The sequence below is a fragment of the Miniopterus schreibersii genome (genome assembly GCF_964146895.1).
Source record: "Miniopterus schreibersii genome assembly, chromosome: 15".
NCBI classification, from domain to species: domain Eukaryota; kingdom Metazoa; phylum Chordata; class Mammalia; order Chiroptera; family Miniopteridae; genus Miniopterus; species Miniopterus schreibersii.
The window spans coordinates 921,900-940,414 of NC_138115.1; the positions used below are offsets into that span (position 1 = coordinate 921,900).

The 18,515-nt window shown below is 36.9% G+C and overlaps 1 protein-coding gene across 2 annotated transcripts in view; it reads left to right on the plus strand.

Moving 5' to 3' along the window:
- Nucleotides 1-18,515, plus strand: part of SHQ1 (SHQ1, H/ACA ribonucleoprotein assembly factor) — a 105,305-nt gene that overhangs the window by 24,661 nt on the left and 62,129 nt on the right. For both annotated transcript variants that reach the window (XM_081159068.1, XM_081159069.1), the window contains exons 6-9: nt 1,316-1,443; nt 10,529-10,683; nt 12,370-12,423; nt 14,725-14,848. In XM_081159068.1, coding sequence (XP_081015194.1) covers nt 1,316-1,443; nt 10,529-10,683; nt 12,370-12,423; nt 14,725-14,848 — 461 coding nt within the window. The remainder of the gene's footprint in view (nt 1-1,315; nt 1,444-10,528; nt 10,684-12,369; nt 12,424-14,724; nt 14,849-18,515) is intronic.

Consider the following 18,515-nt stretch of genomic DNA (forward strand, 5'->3'; position numbering starts at 1 on the left):
TGTTTTTTTACGTTATGTGTCTCAGTTCTAGGTTTTATTCTGCGGTTGTAACTAGGTTTATGTAAAAGTTAGTGTCACACGTGCACTGGTCCTTTTCCTTCTGATTGCATCTTCCTTTCTCTGCAAATTCAGACCTTTACCTCCTTCCTTTTTATGTTTTTGTTGTCAGAATTATCCCTTTTTGTACTGTGAGTTCATTTCTAAATTGCAGTAGCTCTTGTCTTTTTTAAAAATGTTTTTACCTCTGTTAACCTGTATTTAAGTGTATATTATCATGTTCTGAACAAGGGTTGCTATTTCCTGCTTTTGTCTGTCTGTCTGTTATCTTACTCAGTTTTGTATTCTGTTGTCGTTTTGTTTTAGGTAGAATACCCTTCAGTATTTCCTGTAATGCAGGTCTTCTGGTGGTAAATTCCCTCAACTTCTGTATGTCCGGAAAAGTCCTTATTTCTCCTTTAGACTTAAAGAATATCTTTGCTGGATATATTATTCTTGGCCAGTAAATTTTCTTTTTCAGTAATTTGAATATTTGGTTCCAATCTTTTCTAGCTTGTAGGATTTTTACTAAAAAAACCAAAAACAATAATATTGTAATGGAATTTCCTTTATAGGTTACCAGCTTTTTCCTGGCTGCCTTGAGAATTTTTTGTCATTAATTTTTGACAGTTTTAATATGTTGTTCCATGGAAAGCCTAAAAAGGATTGAGATAATTAGGTGTTCTGTTTGCTTCTTGGACTTGAGAATCCAGTTTTTTCCATAGGTTTTAGAAGTTCTCATTGATGATTTGTTTGAACAGGCTCACTGTTCCCTTCTCCTCTTATCCTTTTGGTATATCCATTGTTCTTATATTGCTTTTCTGATGGAGTCAGATAGCTCTTGTAGAGCTCTTTCTTTTTTCAGTATTCTAAATTTTCTACTCATGTGTTTATTTTTCTTTGTTGGTGGAGTTAAGATTCTTTCCTTTGTTGTAACTTTACCAGATTCTGTGATACTTGCAAACCTAATACAATTGCTAGGCTTCAGTCCATTGTGTGTTCAGTTTCACTTCATCCCATGCCACTGTAGGGCAGGGGGTGGGACTTCAGGGTAAGACTGGTCTTCTCTGTACCTTCCATTTTAAGAGATCATTAATGTCAAATATCCTTTTAGTTAGTTGTTTACTTTTCATTTTATGATGATTGCTAACCACAAAGAAAGTAAATGTAGTGCTCAGTCTCTTTGAAATGAATTTTAGTTAATCTGTATTTCTAATGCAAATGAAAACCAGCCAAAGTCTGTATAACAAGCCCACCTGACATTGGGTGTTTTTTCCAGAGCCGACTTTTTTGAAGATGAGACAGTTGAACAGGTTTTGAAGTATAATCCTTGGTGGACTGATACACATTCAAAAATGATGACCTTTATGGGAAAGAGTCAGGAGCAAGAAAATCATGCTGCATTAGGTAAGAAACTAAAAAATAGGTTCATTTTTTTACCGCCTCATAGAGTGGAGATACTTTTTTGGTTTGGTAATTTTGGAAATGGGGTCTTCAACCTGGGCTGGAAAATGCCACTCAATATTAGACTTATTTGTCTAAATTCTTCTGAAGTATGTTTTACTTTTGAATCATTGGAGTCCTTTTAAAAATTTTTATTTGTTTATTTATTTAGTAAAATTAGGGGACTAGCACATAGGACATTTTTATGTCGTTGCTGAGGAATCTGCTTGAGGGATCTGAATATTCCTTTGTGGGAAGGGCATTTTAGTGTTAGCAATGGTGTGAGAAGACCCAGTTTTTATTCCCTTTTTTCTGTTGAATGAATTTGATATGTCCTCTCCAGTTTCTTTACAAATGGTTTTGTGTAGAAGTTGGAATAGTTACCCTCATACCTGCACCTTACAGAGAACAGGTGGACCAGTTTTTACCAATGAAAGCTGAGCTGGGGGGTCATGAGTCATAGGAGATGGCTATGCCATATTTAACATCAAGCCAATGTTATCCACAAAGAGTCCTTTCTTAGATGGTCATTTTATTACCACCCTCTCTAAGTGGGAGGTTGGTATATAAGGTCTATAAATTAGAATTATAACAGCTTCAGATAGATCAGGAGTAGATCAGGCCCATGTTTTCTGTCATACTAATTTGCCTTTTATTTATCTATTAAAAATAAAATTTCGCCCGGCCAGGCGTGGCTCAGCGGTTGAGCGTCCACCTAGGATCCAGGCGATCGGGGCTCGATTCCCGGTCAGGGCACATGCCCGGGTTGCGGGCTTGATCAATGACCCTCTCATCGTTGATGTTTCTCTCTCTCTCTCTCCCTCTCCTTTCCTCTCTCTGAAATCAATAAATATATATAAAAAAATAAAAAATAAAAAAATAAAATTTCAGTGTTTAAATAAAAGGAATACACACACACACACACACACAACACACACACACACACACACACACACATATTAAATGGAATATAGAGAATCTCCCCACTCCAAACTCCTCTTCTTGAAAGTAATTACTGTTAATAATTTTGGGGTATATTTTTAATGTATATACTCACATCTAAATAGTTGCTTTAAGAAATTGATATACATAAAATTCTCTTCTTACCTTGCTTTTCTCAAGTTTGTGGTTTATGTTGTATATCTTTTATATTAGCACTTACAATTCTATCTGATACTTTTAATGTCTGCCTAGAATTCTATTGTATATTTGTATCATGATTGATAGACATTTGGGCTGTTTATTACTGATGGAAATTTGGGTTGTTTATAGTTTTTTGGAGTGGCCTCCTTTGATTACTAAATCCGAAGTTGCTGTAGGGTCTCTGTTGTATGACAGTATTTTGATTTTCTGCATAGCAATACAATAGTCTGTTATTCTGTATTTAGTGTCTAGGGTAGTGCCTATTACATAATAGGTACTCAATGAATAGTTACAGAAAAAATAAATATTGTAGGAAATATTTTTGTAGTTAGGTTCTGTTAGAGTTTAGGTGATTTCTACCAGATTGAAAAATTGCTATTGTAATCTTTTAGAATTGACTCTACTGCACCACAGAAACTCATTTATAAATAATGACTCTTGTTACATTGTTTTGAAAAAATTCTTGGTTTTATATTTGATTTGGGTTTAAAAATCTTCCAGAAACTTCCCACATTGTATAGACATATTTTCAGGAATAAGATTGCTAGCACAATATAGGTAGTAACTGTATATGCCATGTAGATCTGCTCCGAAAGTTTGTCCAAACTTAGATCATCGAGGCTATCTACTAGTCTAAATCAGCTTCCCCAGTTTTAGTAGTGTTTTAATGAGGTGGTGGTTGCGCAGTTACGTTTTCTGCCCACAAGGGTGAGCTAGTTGCCCCTCAAAACAAGAGAAGGCATTAATACCTTTGATTTAAATTCTAATTTGCTCTACTTTGATCAGTGGTGGCTTGTTCTAGGTCCTCTTTTCTGTGTCAGCTGTGCTATGAGTTAGTTTTCTATGTGTAATTTTAACAGATTAATCCAGGCTCTTTATTTAACCACTGCCCTCCTGACCCTTCATCTTCATCTGACCCAGGGCACATATCCACTCTGGTGCTTCAAGAATAATCATAATCTGCTAAGCTAGTGTGGTGATTCATTCTAAAAGTCACCTTTAAAAATAGCAAGGGCTTGTGATCTAAGAAGAACTTGAGTTCTGTGTTGTATAGAAAACGCCTCTTCTAAATATGCCAAATACAGGATTAAGGATATACTGTAAACTAAATATAGGGCTTGAGGTTTAACACCTTGGTCCACCACAGGCTAGCTGTGCGGTCTTGCTGTGGAAATCCTCTACCTTCCTCACAGAGTTGTCTTCAGTGTTGAATAAGATGATGTATTTAAAATCCTTAGCATATTGTAATTGTTAGAAATTATTATAGAGTAAATTCAATGGCAGGAGAGCCAGGAATTGAATGGCTTCTCTGTGAAATTGCAGTTTTTGTACATTCACAAAGCTTTAAGAGGGAGTTCTTTGTTAATGAGATTTTTTCTTTGTTCAAGTATTTGAGCCCCCCCTGAATTGGAGGAATAAATTGAAGTATGCTAAACCAGAATAAAATATGGGAGAAAATAAATAAACCAAGAAATAAACTTTCAGGTTCTCAAGGGCCTGCTGCTGCTCCGGTTTTCCCTCCTCTTCCTCTTTTCTCTCCATCCCCAGCCTCCTTCCTCTTCTGTGCTCCCTCATCAGATGTTGCCAGGCAGATGTACCTAGTGTACCTGTGAGGGGACCTTTGACTCATCCTCATAAAATATTAAGCTACAGTTGTTTTGAATTCCAGATAAGCCTTTTGCCTCTGTTATCAGTCTCATCATTTTCATCACAGCCCTTAGTTACAATGTGGAGACTTTTATTAATATCTTCAGTTTTGTCATGATTCTGATCTTCCTCCCCAAAGGCTTGTAACTGGAAGTGTTAAATGCTATGCTCCCACTAACCTCCGGTTTCATGAGGATGGATTTTTCACATTTCCCATGTTGTCTTTCAGTGGTTAACTTCAGCCCAAGAATTTTTGCACATGGCTGCTCATTATGACACCACATAGCATTTAGAGTCAATGAACTTCCTAACAGGGACATCCTGTGAATGTCTGTAGAGCTGTCAGTCAACTGGAAAGTTGTAACCACTGCAGGCTAGCCATTTAGACTGGGGCTTCGAATGCATCACATTTTCTTCTGGTTCCCTTGATGTTTCCAGAAAATGTACAATTTAATAGATTTGCACTCCTCTGAGAGGAGCCAGATCATGGATGATTTAGTTGTTGGCCCACAGAAGACAAGGATATTTGGGAGCGGGATGTAGAAGTAACTAAACTAGAAAATATTTTACATGAAGTAAGAAGGCCACTTTCCATTTTGAGAGGAGCCTCTTTGCAATCATCAAAAATGTGGGTGGGGTTTTTAATGTTGGAAGGTGGTTTTGGGCCATTTGCTTCAATGCCAGGACACCAGTTTCTACCCTAAATGAATGGAGTTTTCAGCTTGCTTTTATATGCCTGTAGATTATTTATAGAAGTATAATTAATCGAAATGTCCTGAACTATATGCAAAGCTGCTTTGTAGTGTAGCTAAGTCATACAAATGCTTGACAAATGTTACTCATTGCTGCAATCATCCAAATATTGTTGGCACTGCATCTGTAGTTATTTTCCGTGCTGCTGCTCAGTTATACCTGATTGTGCAAACCTCCTCTTGTTCCCTTTGGTTGATATGATTTACAGTTCTAATAACATAGGCCTTGGGTTGCTCAGACTTTTGATTTCTGTAGTGATTTCCTGGTTTGTTGTTGTTATTATTTATCATCTCCTGTTTCTTTGCTTGAATTTCAGAATTTAAATGTGTCTGTGTATTATTAATGAAGCCCTTAGGCCAAAATGGAACTTGAAAACACTCAGAAAAGGTGGTGGTGTTTTAAGGAAAGGGTAGGGCTACCTAGCATCCAAGAATTGAGAGGAGTGCATTCAAGGGGACTTTTCTTATGTATAGAGCCATGGAAAGTGACGTGTGACATGGGAAACACTTGTGGTAATGTAACATCAAATCCTACAGTTCCCAGGTCAACCTTTACAATTCATTAAACATATACAGGTGTGATTATTTAATAACATGTAGATGAGTTGATGTGTTATTTAATGGTTCTGGGCACATTACTTTGTGATTCAGAACCATGTGGAAGAAGAAGTCATTATTGGTCAACTAAGATAGAAAGGCTTTCCCCACTGAGATACTGCCATCGGGAACACCTGGCATTTTCCTATTATTAGCTAAATTAATGAACATTACAAAACTTACACCTAAGGCCCGACCGGCGTGGCTCAGCGGTTGAACGTTGACCTAGGATCCAGGAGATAGAGGTTCAGTTCCTGGTCAGGGCACATGCCCGGGTTGCGGGCTCGATCCCCAGTCAGTTGCGTGCAGGAGGCTGCCGATCAATGACTCTCTCAAAGTTGATGTTTCTGTCTGTCTCCCTCTCCCTCTCCCTTTCTCTCTCTGAAAAATTAAAAAAAAATTATACCTAAGGTACCTGCTGGGCATGGCTCAGCGGTTGAATTTCAACCTATGAATCAGGAGATCATGATTTGATTCCTGGTCAGGGCATATTGCCCGGGTTGCGGGCTGGATCCCCATTCAGGGGCGTGCAGGAGGCAGACAGTCAATGACCCTCTCATCATTGATGTTTCTACCTCTCTCTCCCCCTCTCCCTTCCTCTCTCTGAAATCCATAAAGATATATTTTAAAAAAAATTTTTTTACCTAAGGGAATAACTGTCTCAGACCTTCTTGCTGAATACTGGGGTTCTTAAAATACTTTGTCAGGTGTACTTTCTTCATGCAGTATGTTTCTCCTTACAGTTTCCTTAAATCTGATAGTTTAAGTGAGCTGAGCTTCTGTTTAAATTAAGAGATCTTCATAACCTTATTTTGTTTTTAAATGTGTCTTGAAGAATGCTTCACCTGACACCTACCAGCGTAAAGTTTAAAAATATGCACCTTTTTTTATATTTCTGGCCAGCAAATTAAATAAATGCATTCTCAGTTATTTGTTATTTATGAAAGCAATGCTTGTGCAAATACATTTCTTTTTCTTTTTTAAACATAGGATTTCTAACATCATTGAAAAAAATAATTATAAAAGTATGTTTCAAAACCTTATTTTCACACTATGTGAATTTTAACAAGCAAAAGAGTTATTGCTTTTAGTAATTTCTAATAAGTATATTTAAGATTTTTTCCCCCAGAGGAGAGGCTGCAAACTTGCTGGAAGGAAGCCTTAAAACAAAAACAAGCAGTGTTAAGGTTGCTAAGAGAGGACAGAAGTGAGTTTGGAAAACTATATGTGAACAGGGGCCATCAGGTGTGAGTAATCACCTTCTCTTCCTCTGGCTTTGCCCAGTTGTGATGAGCAGAAGGGCTGTCTTTCGTTGAGCAGAGACAGAAAGGGGCTGGGTAGCTAGCTATCAGAAGAGTGGTTTGGAAATATTAAAAACAGAGTTTAGGCCCTGGCCAAAAAGCTCAGCTGGTTAGAGGGTCATCCGGATATACCAAGGTTGTGGGTTTGATTCCCGGTCAGGGCATGTACAAAAACTAATTAATAGCCCTGGCTGGTTTGGCTCAGTGGTTAGAGCATCAGCCCTCGGACTGAAGGGCCCCGGGTTTGATTCCGGCCAAGGGCATGTACCTCATTTGCAGGCTTAATCCTGGCCCTGGTTGGGGCACGTGCAGGGGCAGCCAATTGATGTGTCCCTCTCACATCGATGTTTCTCTTGCTCTCTCTCTCCCCCTTCTGCTCTCTGAAAACCGACAGAAAGCATATCCTTGGTGAGAGTCAGCGATGTGTGCAGAAGTAATTGGAGCAGCAAGTTGATGCTTTTCTCTTTCTCTCCCCCTTCCTCTCTAAAATGAATTTTTTAAAAAAAGACAGTTTAATAAATTTTGGTTTCCACAAAGGTGATAGAGATAGCCAGGTGTCTCCCCAAGAGCTCCCTGAGTTATTGCAGGGCACTTGAAGGCTCAGCTAGTGATTGCACTGCCTTCCTTGCCACTGGTGTGGTCATGTGATTAAGTTCTGGATGATGGGAAGTACTATGTACACTTTCTGGATCAAGTGTTTAGAAAGAAGGTGCTGGCCGTCCTCTTGTTGTTCTGCTTTCCCATTGGTTAGAAGATGGTAAAAACCTGGAGTTAGCTGTCTTGGACCCATAGCTGGAAGTTGAGTTATGGAGATGCGATGCCCCACAAGGCCTGGATCTTTCATATAGGATATCAGCATGAGAAGGAAACATCTCTTCTTTTATCCTGTCCTGTATTAAGTAATGGACAAGTCTAAAACCTGGAGAAAAAGGCTTGGAAGTTATTCTGGCATTACTTTGATTTGAAGCACTGCAACTGGAAGCTGAATGCTCCTCTTGGCTGGGTTTAAAAACAAGTGAATTTCAAAGTGATTGTCTGATAGGGCTTGGAAGGAAAATTAAGGATTACTTTTCAAGGTAGGAGATTGACAATACTTTTATTTAGAGGCAACATAATGTATCTAAACGCTTAAGTTTCTTAAAAAATCTAAGACAATTAGTAGGGCATGTTTTACTTATGTCAGCTAGGAACAGCACACGTGTCATTAGCTGTTATTCTTTCTGTAAATCTTGCTCTAAGACAAAGTATATTTTACTTTGTATGTATAGTAATGAGGAACCATTAATGCTCATGTTTTGTTCATGTTAGAAGATATATGCTTTGTGATAGCTTGCCTAAATTGTACGCATCAAAGGAAACTTAGAAGGAACTACAGTCTCATACTTTTCTTGCCTTACCAATGTAGATATAACATGGTTTTTTAAAAATCATTAGCATTTATTAAGTATTTTAGTTTGGTGAGGGTTTCTTTTGGTCTGTGTACCCAACATTTGGCAAGGTTCCTGATATGTAAAAAGAAATAGCTTTTCTCTTTTCTACCAATTGTATTTAATAATAGAAATAGAGAAAATATTGTATTTGCAAGTTACAAAAACTGAAAAAATGTTTTGAAGTAATTTTTAGCAAGAAAAGCAACAGACCTATTTCATAAAGTTGGTGTTTTCAATGGGAAAAATTGGATTACTGAACAAACTGCTTGCACAATTAACTGTTCATCTGGAAGTAACTGAAATATTAAAACATATGAAAAAATAACTTCCAGATGGATTAAAGACTTAAATTTAAGAAAGGAAACAGTAAATCTTAAAGAAAAGGAGATTTCTTATATACTTCAGGGCTTGGGACAACTTTATTGAAAGCTATAAATCCAGACTCTTGGTGTGTTGCTGTTGTTGTTTTAAATGATGGATGTATTAGGCCACACAAAAAACAAATAATTCAGTGGCACAGGATACCATACATAAAGTCAATAGATATGCTGTAGATTCGGAGAGATGATTAGGGTTCACATCTATAATAGACAAAGAGTTCTTAATTTGACAGACAAGCCATCCAATAAAAAAGTTGGGGCAAAACACAAATGTTTAGCAGGAGAGCAAAGCCAAAGCCAAATTGCCAGCAAATTTATGAAATAATGCTCAAAGTTCAGCAGTTAGAGAAATAGTAACTGAAGTAACAATATGTCACTATTAGTTTTCTCTTGCTGCATAACAAATTACCTCAAATTAGAAACAGTCCTAATATGATTTATTTTTTGTGGGTCAGGAGTCAGGTATCGCTTAGTTGGGACCTCTGCTCAGGGTCTTGCAAAGCTATTGACAAATATGCCATCTTTTCTTTCTTTCTTTTTCTTATTTTTAGTACGTGTTGGCAGCTATGTTCTCTGTGTCTTCTTCTGAATTCAAATGTTTGGCAGAATTTCATTTCTGAGGCTGTAGGACCAAGACCCCTCTGGTCCTGCTGGTTTGTCAGCGGGGACTGCTGTGAGATCTTAGACCCCCCACCTTGCCCTCTCAAGTTGCCCTCTCACACACGGCATCTTATTTCTTCTAAACTGGCATCTAGTCTCTGGCTCCAGTCTGCTAATAACAATATAATCATGACAGTGACTGTTTTACCACCTTTGTGGTATTCTTTTGGATAGAAGTCACAGGTTCTTTCCACACTCACATGTGACTCATTGGCAGTCATCTTAGGATTCCTCCTACCACAGTCACTGTATATTCATCAGACTGGAAATGATTATAAAAAGATGAAATGTGAATACTCATCAGTAGGGGGAGTGGTTGGACAGAACATGCTACACCACGAATGTTCTAGTCCTTTACAAAAATTAACCAACCTGCCAGTTGACTTGAAGAGATCGGGGAACATAATCTAATTATTTGTGTGGGGGATATAAGCTCCCATGTATATATGTATGTTTGTGTGTCTGTATGTGATTACATGGTTGTCAAGAAAATATGAAGCATATATACTAAATATATAACTTGGGGGAGGCTGTTGATGAAGATGAAAAGAGGGTGCCAAGCAGAAGAAAAGGGAGATGACTGTGTTGAAGAGAAACATCCTCTTTCCATAAGCCTCATGTGTGATAAGGTCATATTTGTGTATTTATGTATAACTTTGTTTCCATGTCTGCAGAATATTGCTACTATGCACTTAAATGGACTTATATATGAGAATATTCCTACTTTTTTTGTATAGAACTTTAAAAATGGAGAGTGAATATTTACAGAATGCTTTATGTAGCTATTAAATGTTTTCTGTTGTAAAAATATATTATCTTAACTTGAAAGTCAATAACTCTGACATTTAGATGCCTTGAATACAGAACAGTGTAACAAAAAAGGTGTGTGGGGGGAGGCGTCTGGAAATAAGGAATAGATATTGTTTAGACATTTCTCATTTAGCCCTACTAGAGTTCGAGAAAGTGCAAAACCCTTAATAAAACTGTGAATTCTAGTTTAAAAGTTATTTATATCGCTAGAGTTAAATAACTTTATTTCAGTTTCTATAATCAAAGTTCTAATTTTGACAAATCTTCCACATTTGGGGGTTCTACAAAACTGGACAGAACATCTAATTTTTAAATACGTTTTCTTCTAGTATCTTTTTCTGAAGAAGAGAAATATCAGCTGCGAAAATTTGTCCATAAATCTTACCTGCTGGACAAGAGAGCCCGCAGTGAAGTGTACTACAGCCTGATTGATATCCTTCTGGCGTATTGCTATGAAACTCGTGTCAGTGAAGGAGACAAGAACGTAAGTGCGTGTGTCTGCTTGTGGCCCAGACACTGCCCTGAGTAGACTGTCAGCTGCGCTCCTCTTGTTGAGAGTAAGACCTCTTGTGATCACTTACTTAGGGCACATGTGGGGCAGAGTTGCACATGTCTGTTGGTGATGGATATCAGCATGAAAGCATGATGCTTGCTTGGTTTCTTTCTCTCCTCCCTTGGCATCAGTCTTTACAAATAGCAAAGTGGGGAAGTAAAACTGAGGATAGAGAAAAAGGGTCTTTAGGAGGTAAATTGGCCAAATGAGAGGGCTGTTGCCACATGACACTTGACATTGGTAAGGGGTAAACTTTACCAAACCATTTATATTCTTTTTCCGAGCTGTCAGCAGATACTGGGGATAGGAATCTTTTAAAGAAATCCTATTATAAAAGTAAATCCTTTTGTAAAGTACATTAGTATTCTTAAGTTATATTCTTTTTTAAAAACATAGACTTTATTGTATCTCTTCTTTAAACCACATTTGATTTTGTAAATGAAGAGCTAAACTTTTTTCTCACCTACATGTAAAAAAAGTCTGGAAAACCAAAAAAAGTCCTTCTGGTTAATGTGCCCTGCAGCTGTTTACAGCTGTCCTCCCTCAGCGGGCTTTTCTGAGCTAGAACAGTGATAAAAAGCATATGCTTTTATTTTTATTTATTGAAATACACAAATACATTTTAAAGGGAAATAAACACATGAAGAAAATCATTAAAATTTCCCGTAATCTCAGCCACAGAAAAAGTCACTGTTATAAAGTGTTGCCTCTCTCTCACTCTTTCATTGTGCACATGTATGTATGTATGTGTATTTATTTTGGGTCGTAATGCATGTATTATTTAATCTGCCGTTCTCACTTAACATCATAGCATTAGCATAGTTTTAGGGTTAGAATTTTATATGTGCCAGATTTTTTGTTGTCATGATTCTTAAAATTTCAACAGTAACTCTTGAGATTTGCATTTTACTCCAAAGTGAATGTTAATGAGTGTATCAAGGGCTTAATGTAACTGAAAATGTTTTTTGTTTCCATTTATTTTTTAAAGATGCTACAGTTGGAAAAAATGTTTTATTTGGCAAAAAAGTGCTTCATATTATTGCTTGAGGAGATAAGTGAATGTTTAGTTTTACTCAGTAAAATTTATTCTTTATTCTTATATTTGCATATTCAAAATCATGAAGTCTTGAAGCTTCAAAACCTTCTTTAGAATAGACTTATTCTCATAAGCATTCTTTGAAAGGCCAAATTCTTTAGCAGCTCTTGTGCCACAGGCAGCACATTACAGTTATCTTTGTGTCCCTTGGCAGATTTTTTGTAGAATGTTTGGGAGGCAAGTAACTTAGTTGAGGACAGAAATTGAGCCCACATCGCTTTGCTTAAATTTCACCTTCAAAGTCCCTGCTTATTTGCTCTTGTGTCCTGGGGCTCTTATTAGTGGGAAAGCTTTACTTTATAAAATCCCAAGGAAAGTAGACAGAAACTTGCTTTTAATAATGTCTGCATTGAGTAAAGCAGTTTTGTTTTGTTTTCAATCTTAGACTCTTCTTAGTTCTTCTATATGTCAGCACTGAGTAGTGTTGACACATACTAGTTGAATAAATGGATATATTTGCTTTATTTTTATATGACTTTACCTCTAATGTGACAGTACTCTTTTCTCTAAAACAAATAAAGGTTGAATCTGCATGGAATATCAGAAAACTGAGTCCAACACTGTGCTGGTTTGAGGTACGATTTTTAATCACAATTATTTAAATTTATTTGTCCAGAAAGTTATTTTTTCGTTGTCATTAGTTCATTTTGAGTAATTCAAGCAATTCCTTGACTTTTTAAAAGTGGACGCTTTATTGTACATGTTTATTTTCCATCTTTTTAATAAAATTCTGATTCCATATATTAGGCTTATTCTAATTATAGATGGGGTATTTTGGAAATCAGGAGAGGGAGAACACACTTTGGAGAAAGAATAGGTATGTGGTCTGTTGGGAGAGACCGTGGGATGGAGTTTGAGGAATGTTTGTGAGTTGGCATATACTGGGCTCAGAGTTCAAAGTGGGACTCAAACCCAGGTGCCATTGACCACCAGGGACTGTGATAAGCATTTTACATGTATTAACTCACTGATTCCTTTCAGTAAGTCTGTGAAAACTATTATTAATATTTTAGAGACCAGAAGACTTAGGTCATACAGTTTAAATAACTTTGCTTAGGTCCTATAATTAGTATGGTTAGATCTGATGATAAATCTTTTAATATAGTAATAATTGTTTTTACATATATTTTCTAGGAAATAGTTGTGTAGGTCTTACCAAAAATATCAAAGGGTGGTATCTTTAAATTTACCTGTTTTGGACAAACTATTGTACATCAAAAACAGTAATTAAAAATAGGAGCTTTAGCCTGGCCAACGTGACTCAGCAGTTGAGCATTGACCTATGATCCAGGAGATCGTGGTTTGATTCCTGGTCAGGGCACATGCCTAGGTTGCAGGCTCGATCCCCTGTAGGGGGCGTACAAGAGGCAGCCAACCAATGGCTCATCACTGATGTTTCTAGATCTCTCCCTCTCCCTCCCTCTCTCTGAAATCAATCAAGATAGAGTAAAAAAAAAAAAAGAGAAGCTTTAAAAAGTGTCAATTTAAATATTTGATAATTGTATCATCAATTAAGACAAATAGATTTTTTCCCCCAGTTAAAATCCTACATATAGTGCATTTTAAGTTGTAAAATCAAAGTTGTTTCGTGGCATCATTTGGTTGAAGTAAAAAGTAAGATGTAAACAGGAACTGAAACATTTAACTTTATCAGAGAGTCTTGCTACTCCAAGAATGGGTCCATGGACCAAAAGCTTGACCAGCATCCTTAGCAGGGAGCTTGTTAGCAGGACAGAATATCAGTCCATACACACTGAGTCAAGAGTCTGCAACTAGATCTCTAGGGATTTATGTGTATATTAAAGATAGAGAAGTGCTGTTCTCTAGACTTCATTTAGGTTCTACATATTGCCATGATCGGCATATAATGGAGAAACTGGTTTTTGTAGCAGTTGCATTAAAGTTGGTGATTAATTTTATAGTTCAGTTATTAAAATCTACATGAATAACTTCACCTATTTATGATTTTAATTTGAAAGTTTTATTGTTTTTGAGAAAACTTAGAATTTCCAGACATGTTAATAACTATCAAACTTTTATAAGTATTTCATTTTTTTGCTAGAATTTTTAAAAAGTTTGTAACTCTTATTAGATATAAACTATTATTTATCAGATACTCAATATGCTTAATCAGATTTCTCATTTATTAAGGATTAATGTACATGGAAATTATGCCGCTCCCTTAGTTTTAACTTTATATTTTAAGTTTTAAATATGAGTAACATTTTTTATCAAAATTCAATTTAAAAACAGTTTTGTAGAACATTACCTTTGTCTAGTGATTTCAGTAAGTTTTAAATTGCTAATGATATCAGTTCAGTTTAATACTATTCACAATAAAACACTTTTTTTCAGAAATTGCTAGTTTTCTCTTTGATGAGTAAAAATAAATTACTGACGTAAATACCATGTATTACTCATGCCCAAAGTTAAAAAGAGAGAGAAAGAGACTGAGCACAGGTCACTGAAAAGTTCTGCACCTTTCATCTACATTCTCTTGAATGGTCCTAAAAGACAAAGGCTTGAAACATAGATTATTGAGAAATGTCTTTTATGTGCATATGCATTTGGTTAGTGCCATGTGTTTTAGATTCATGTTTGTAATTCTTAAGAGACTTTTAAAAACTTTTCTACTACATATGTGATTTTTAAAGAGCATTTCTGATTTGTTGATAAAATATAAGAAATTAGAAAGACTAATAAGATTAAATAATTTATTGTAAGGTGTACAAAAAGTCTCAGTTTGTGGTTTTATATTTCTCTTCTACTTGGTTTCGCAGTGGTCCAGACTTTTAATTCTTAATGGACAGTATTTCATTATGTGCTTTAGTTTGTATAATATAGAAGTGGTTACTTACTTCACTGACACCTTGCAGACTTGGACTAATGTTCGTGAAGTCCTCGTGTCTTTTGGAAGAAGAGTTTTGTGCTACCCACTTTACCGCCATTTCAAGCTGGTGGTGGAAGCCTGCAGAGACACTATAAAGATCCTGCAACTAGGTGAGAGATTACTGTGCTTACAGGCTTCAGAATGAAAAGTTCTCTAAGTTTTTAGTCTGAGGAAATAATCATGATTTTTGCTTCTTTTCTATACATAAATAATGAAAATCATTCATCCAACCACTTCTCCTTGCAAGTATGTATAAAGTAATAGTCCCTCTATACAGATGTATATTCACACAAATCATGCAGAGGCATGGCGCTCTTCCTGAAAGGATGAGAAGGTAAACAGAGAAGGCACACACCATATGCCAAGCTACTTTGTGTTCTAGTAGACGGCATCATTCAGTATTTCTTGGGTGCCTATAATTTCTAGGTACTATGCTAGGACTGTGGGTATAATAAATAAGATAAATTTCCTGCTGCTATGAAGTTCACAGTTTTACCTGGATGACAAATGATAAATGATAAAGAATTCCAGTACAGAGTGAAATGCACTTTCCTGGGGGAAATACAGTGATTCACAAGGAAGAGGCATGGAACCTGGACTTGGGAGGTCAAGTAAGGCTTTCTAGACAAAAGCACAGCTATTCTGAGGATTTTTTTTTCTATTGATCTTAGAGAGAGTGAAGGGAAGGAGAAAGAGAAACATCGCGGCCGCCTCCCGCATGCACCCTCACTTGGGATCTAACCACAACCTGGGCATGTGCCCTGACTGGGAATTGAACCAACCACCCTTTGGTGTGCGAGACAACACTCCAACCAGCTGAGCCATGCCAGCCATAGCTCTTCTCAGGACTTTTGACTAATGCTTAATCCAACCTAAAAAGATAACTATTTGCTAGTTTTAAGGATGGGGAAAATTTTAATCTCCGAAACAAATTCCAAAGTGCTTATAACAGCATCATTGGATTAAGTATATAATTTCCAAGGTAATGAGTTTGATAGGGATGATGTCCATTTCTGTGTACAGTATTAGTTCTGGCACACTGATTTAAAAGTTGCCTTCTGTACTTTATCGTCATTTCTTATGTTCTCTCCTTGGGAGTCTCATCATTCCTTGTCCTTAGATATAAGTGCTTGGGGCTTACTTTTCACACTTCAGAATAAAAAAGGGAAAGGAAGAAAAATCTTCCCTTTATATTCAGGTGACTTTGTGGCTCAGAGGGAAAAATTACATCTAATGCTTGTCTCTCCTAGAGCTGCACCTGGGTTTTTCTCTGACTTGTGTAACCTGTGGTCTTCTTGCCCTGGGGAAAATCATGCTTGAAGCAGGTTCTGTGAGTTGGCTGAGCGTTGTCCCCTGCACCGAAAGGTTGCTGATTCAGTTCTTGGTCAGGGCACATACCTGGATTGGTGGTTTGATCCCCAGTTGGGGAGGGTATGAAAGGCAATTGATTGATGCTTCTCTCTCTCTGTCTTTCTCCCTTCCTCTCTCTAAGCACGTCCTCGGGTGAGGATTAAAAAAATAATAAAGTAGACAGTAATTGTAAAAATGAAACAGTTAAGTGAAAGATGCCTTTTTATCTATCCCATTGGTTTAGACTAGCTGTATTTTATTTTGAAGGATTGTTGATTATAGAACAGCAGAGCCACTACTTTTGAGAACTCTACCTTTAATTTAAATCTATCTTCTTTAATTTAACAGTGGGAAACAAATAGCTTTGTTTTTTCATGTTAGTTATTCTTGCCTCCCATGCAAAATATTTCTTGAATTGTAAAAATTACCGTGAAAAATCAATCTGCTATAAATGACTGTCGAGCTGGAGTTATTACACATCACAGTTAATTTCTTGTTTGTTATGCTAGAGTGTGCATTCTAATGTTTCCATAGTTGAAAGTAATAAGTAATTATTTTCCCACAAGAAATACTGATCTTAAATGGAATAGGCTTCCAGAACCAATGTAGGAAGGCTTCAGAATCTACAGAATATTTTATTATAACTAATAGACTAAGCCCTGAGTTTTTAAAGAGTCATGCATTTGTTTTACCTGACTTTACTGCAGCTTTTACAACATCCTTTACTGAGACTTGGAGTGTTTTTAATTTTGTATTTTTTCTCCCACTCCTTTCCCACTTTGAAAAGACTGTATGTTTATCTCTCACTGTTGCTGTATGTCTAATTCAAATTCCTATAAGGTCAGAAATCCTACTTTGTCCCTTTAGTACTGTTTTAGTGCTTAATACTGGACCTTGCACTTGAAATTGCTCTCCCTGAATAAATTATCTTCTGGCACATGATCATCCCCCCTTTTTTCCTCTGTTCCTGTCTTCAGCAATGTCACTTCCTTCTCCTGTTCCATTCTTTTGGGAAAAGTGGGTAGAGTCTTCACGGAGGCACCGCTTAGCTGCTGTTCCTCATTGAAGATAAAGGAAAAGGGATCAAAAGACAGAAGCTTTTCTGACATGTCTTCAGAAATGGTATTCTGTTAGAAGTGACATAGTTTAATAATTTTCTATACATTATTCATACAGCTTACTATTTGTACTAATATCTACATTGCATAAATTTTATAATCTGTGTAAAGGTATTTCTCATTCTTCTGTACTCTTGAGCAACTGTTGAACATGTCCTGTAACAATTATTGAAAGGGCTGATCATCGTGGTTTGGAAAGGAAACAACTACTTAATTTTTTTCTCCCATTTCCCTTTGTTCTCATTCTGTCTAATTTTTGTTTGTTTGTTTGTTTCTGGATGGTATATCCTGTAAGTATCATGTCACACATATACAGGCATCTATCTTATAAGACACAGTAAATATTCTGTAACTTTTTCTCACTTTAGATTATAAGACGAGTCTCATTACAGTACTTAAAATGTACCCATTGAACTTGATTAAAAGGAAGAAATCTTCCCTTTTCCAGCTATGGCCTGATTGGGAAGCCAGCAGTGGGGAGGAGGCTTCTTTCACTATTGCAGGAAGTACCCCTTGCTTCCAAAGCAGGCTGCTGCTTCTTGCTTCTCGATGGGGGGAATCTTAGCAGGTATGGGTCAGACATTAGTCTTTGTACCCCACAATTTCCAGGGGAGGCAGGTTACACTCTCCAGGGGCCCCTCTTAAAACCCCCTTTTTCTTGGTTTGGGATAATAGGAAAGCACCTCCTCCCTTCTCCCATGGAGGGTGTTAGAAACCCCACAGCACTCCAACAACTTTATCCAGAGATTTTCTGGACCTCTACCCTTAAAATCCTGGAGGGGAATATTGATCTAACAGGTCACAAATCAGTTTTTTGTTAGTTTCTTTACCAGGTTAGCATAGAGAGTTTAGTGTCTCTTTTTAACATGGGAATACTTTATATCTATTATATCCTTTGTGAGCTTCATTGGAAATGAGTCAGAAAGAGTCCTGCCTTAATAAGCTGGTACAGTAATAATGACACCTGCTCAATGAACTGCTTTGTGTGTGTCAGTTCTTTAGATACCTATCTCATTTTATCCATACTGTCATCCTGAGAAGCAGTGATTACTATCCTCATTTTGCAAATAGAAGACAGGCTCAGAGAAGTTCAATCACTTGCCCAGGGGTACACAGCTAGTAATTGGTAGACCCTGGATTTAATGCCAGGTCTGTTTGACTCAAAGTCTGTGCCCTTTGTAGTGTTGAAATAGGTATCAGCCAGCTGGGGTGGCTCAGTGGTGGAGTGTTGACCTATGAACCAGGAGATCACGGTTCGATTCCCAATCAAGGCACATGCCTGGGTTTGTGGGCTCGATCCCTACTGGGG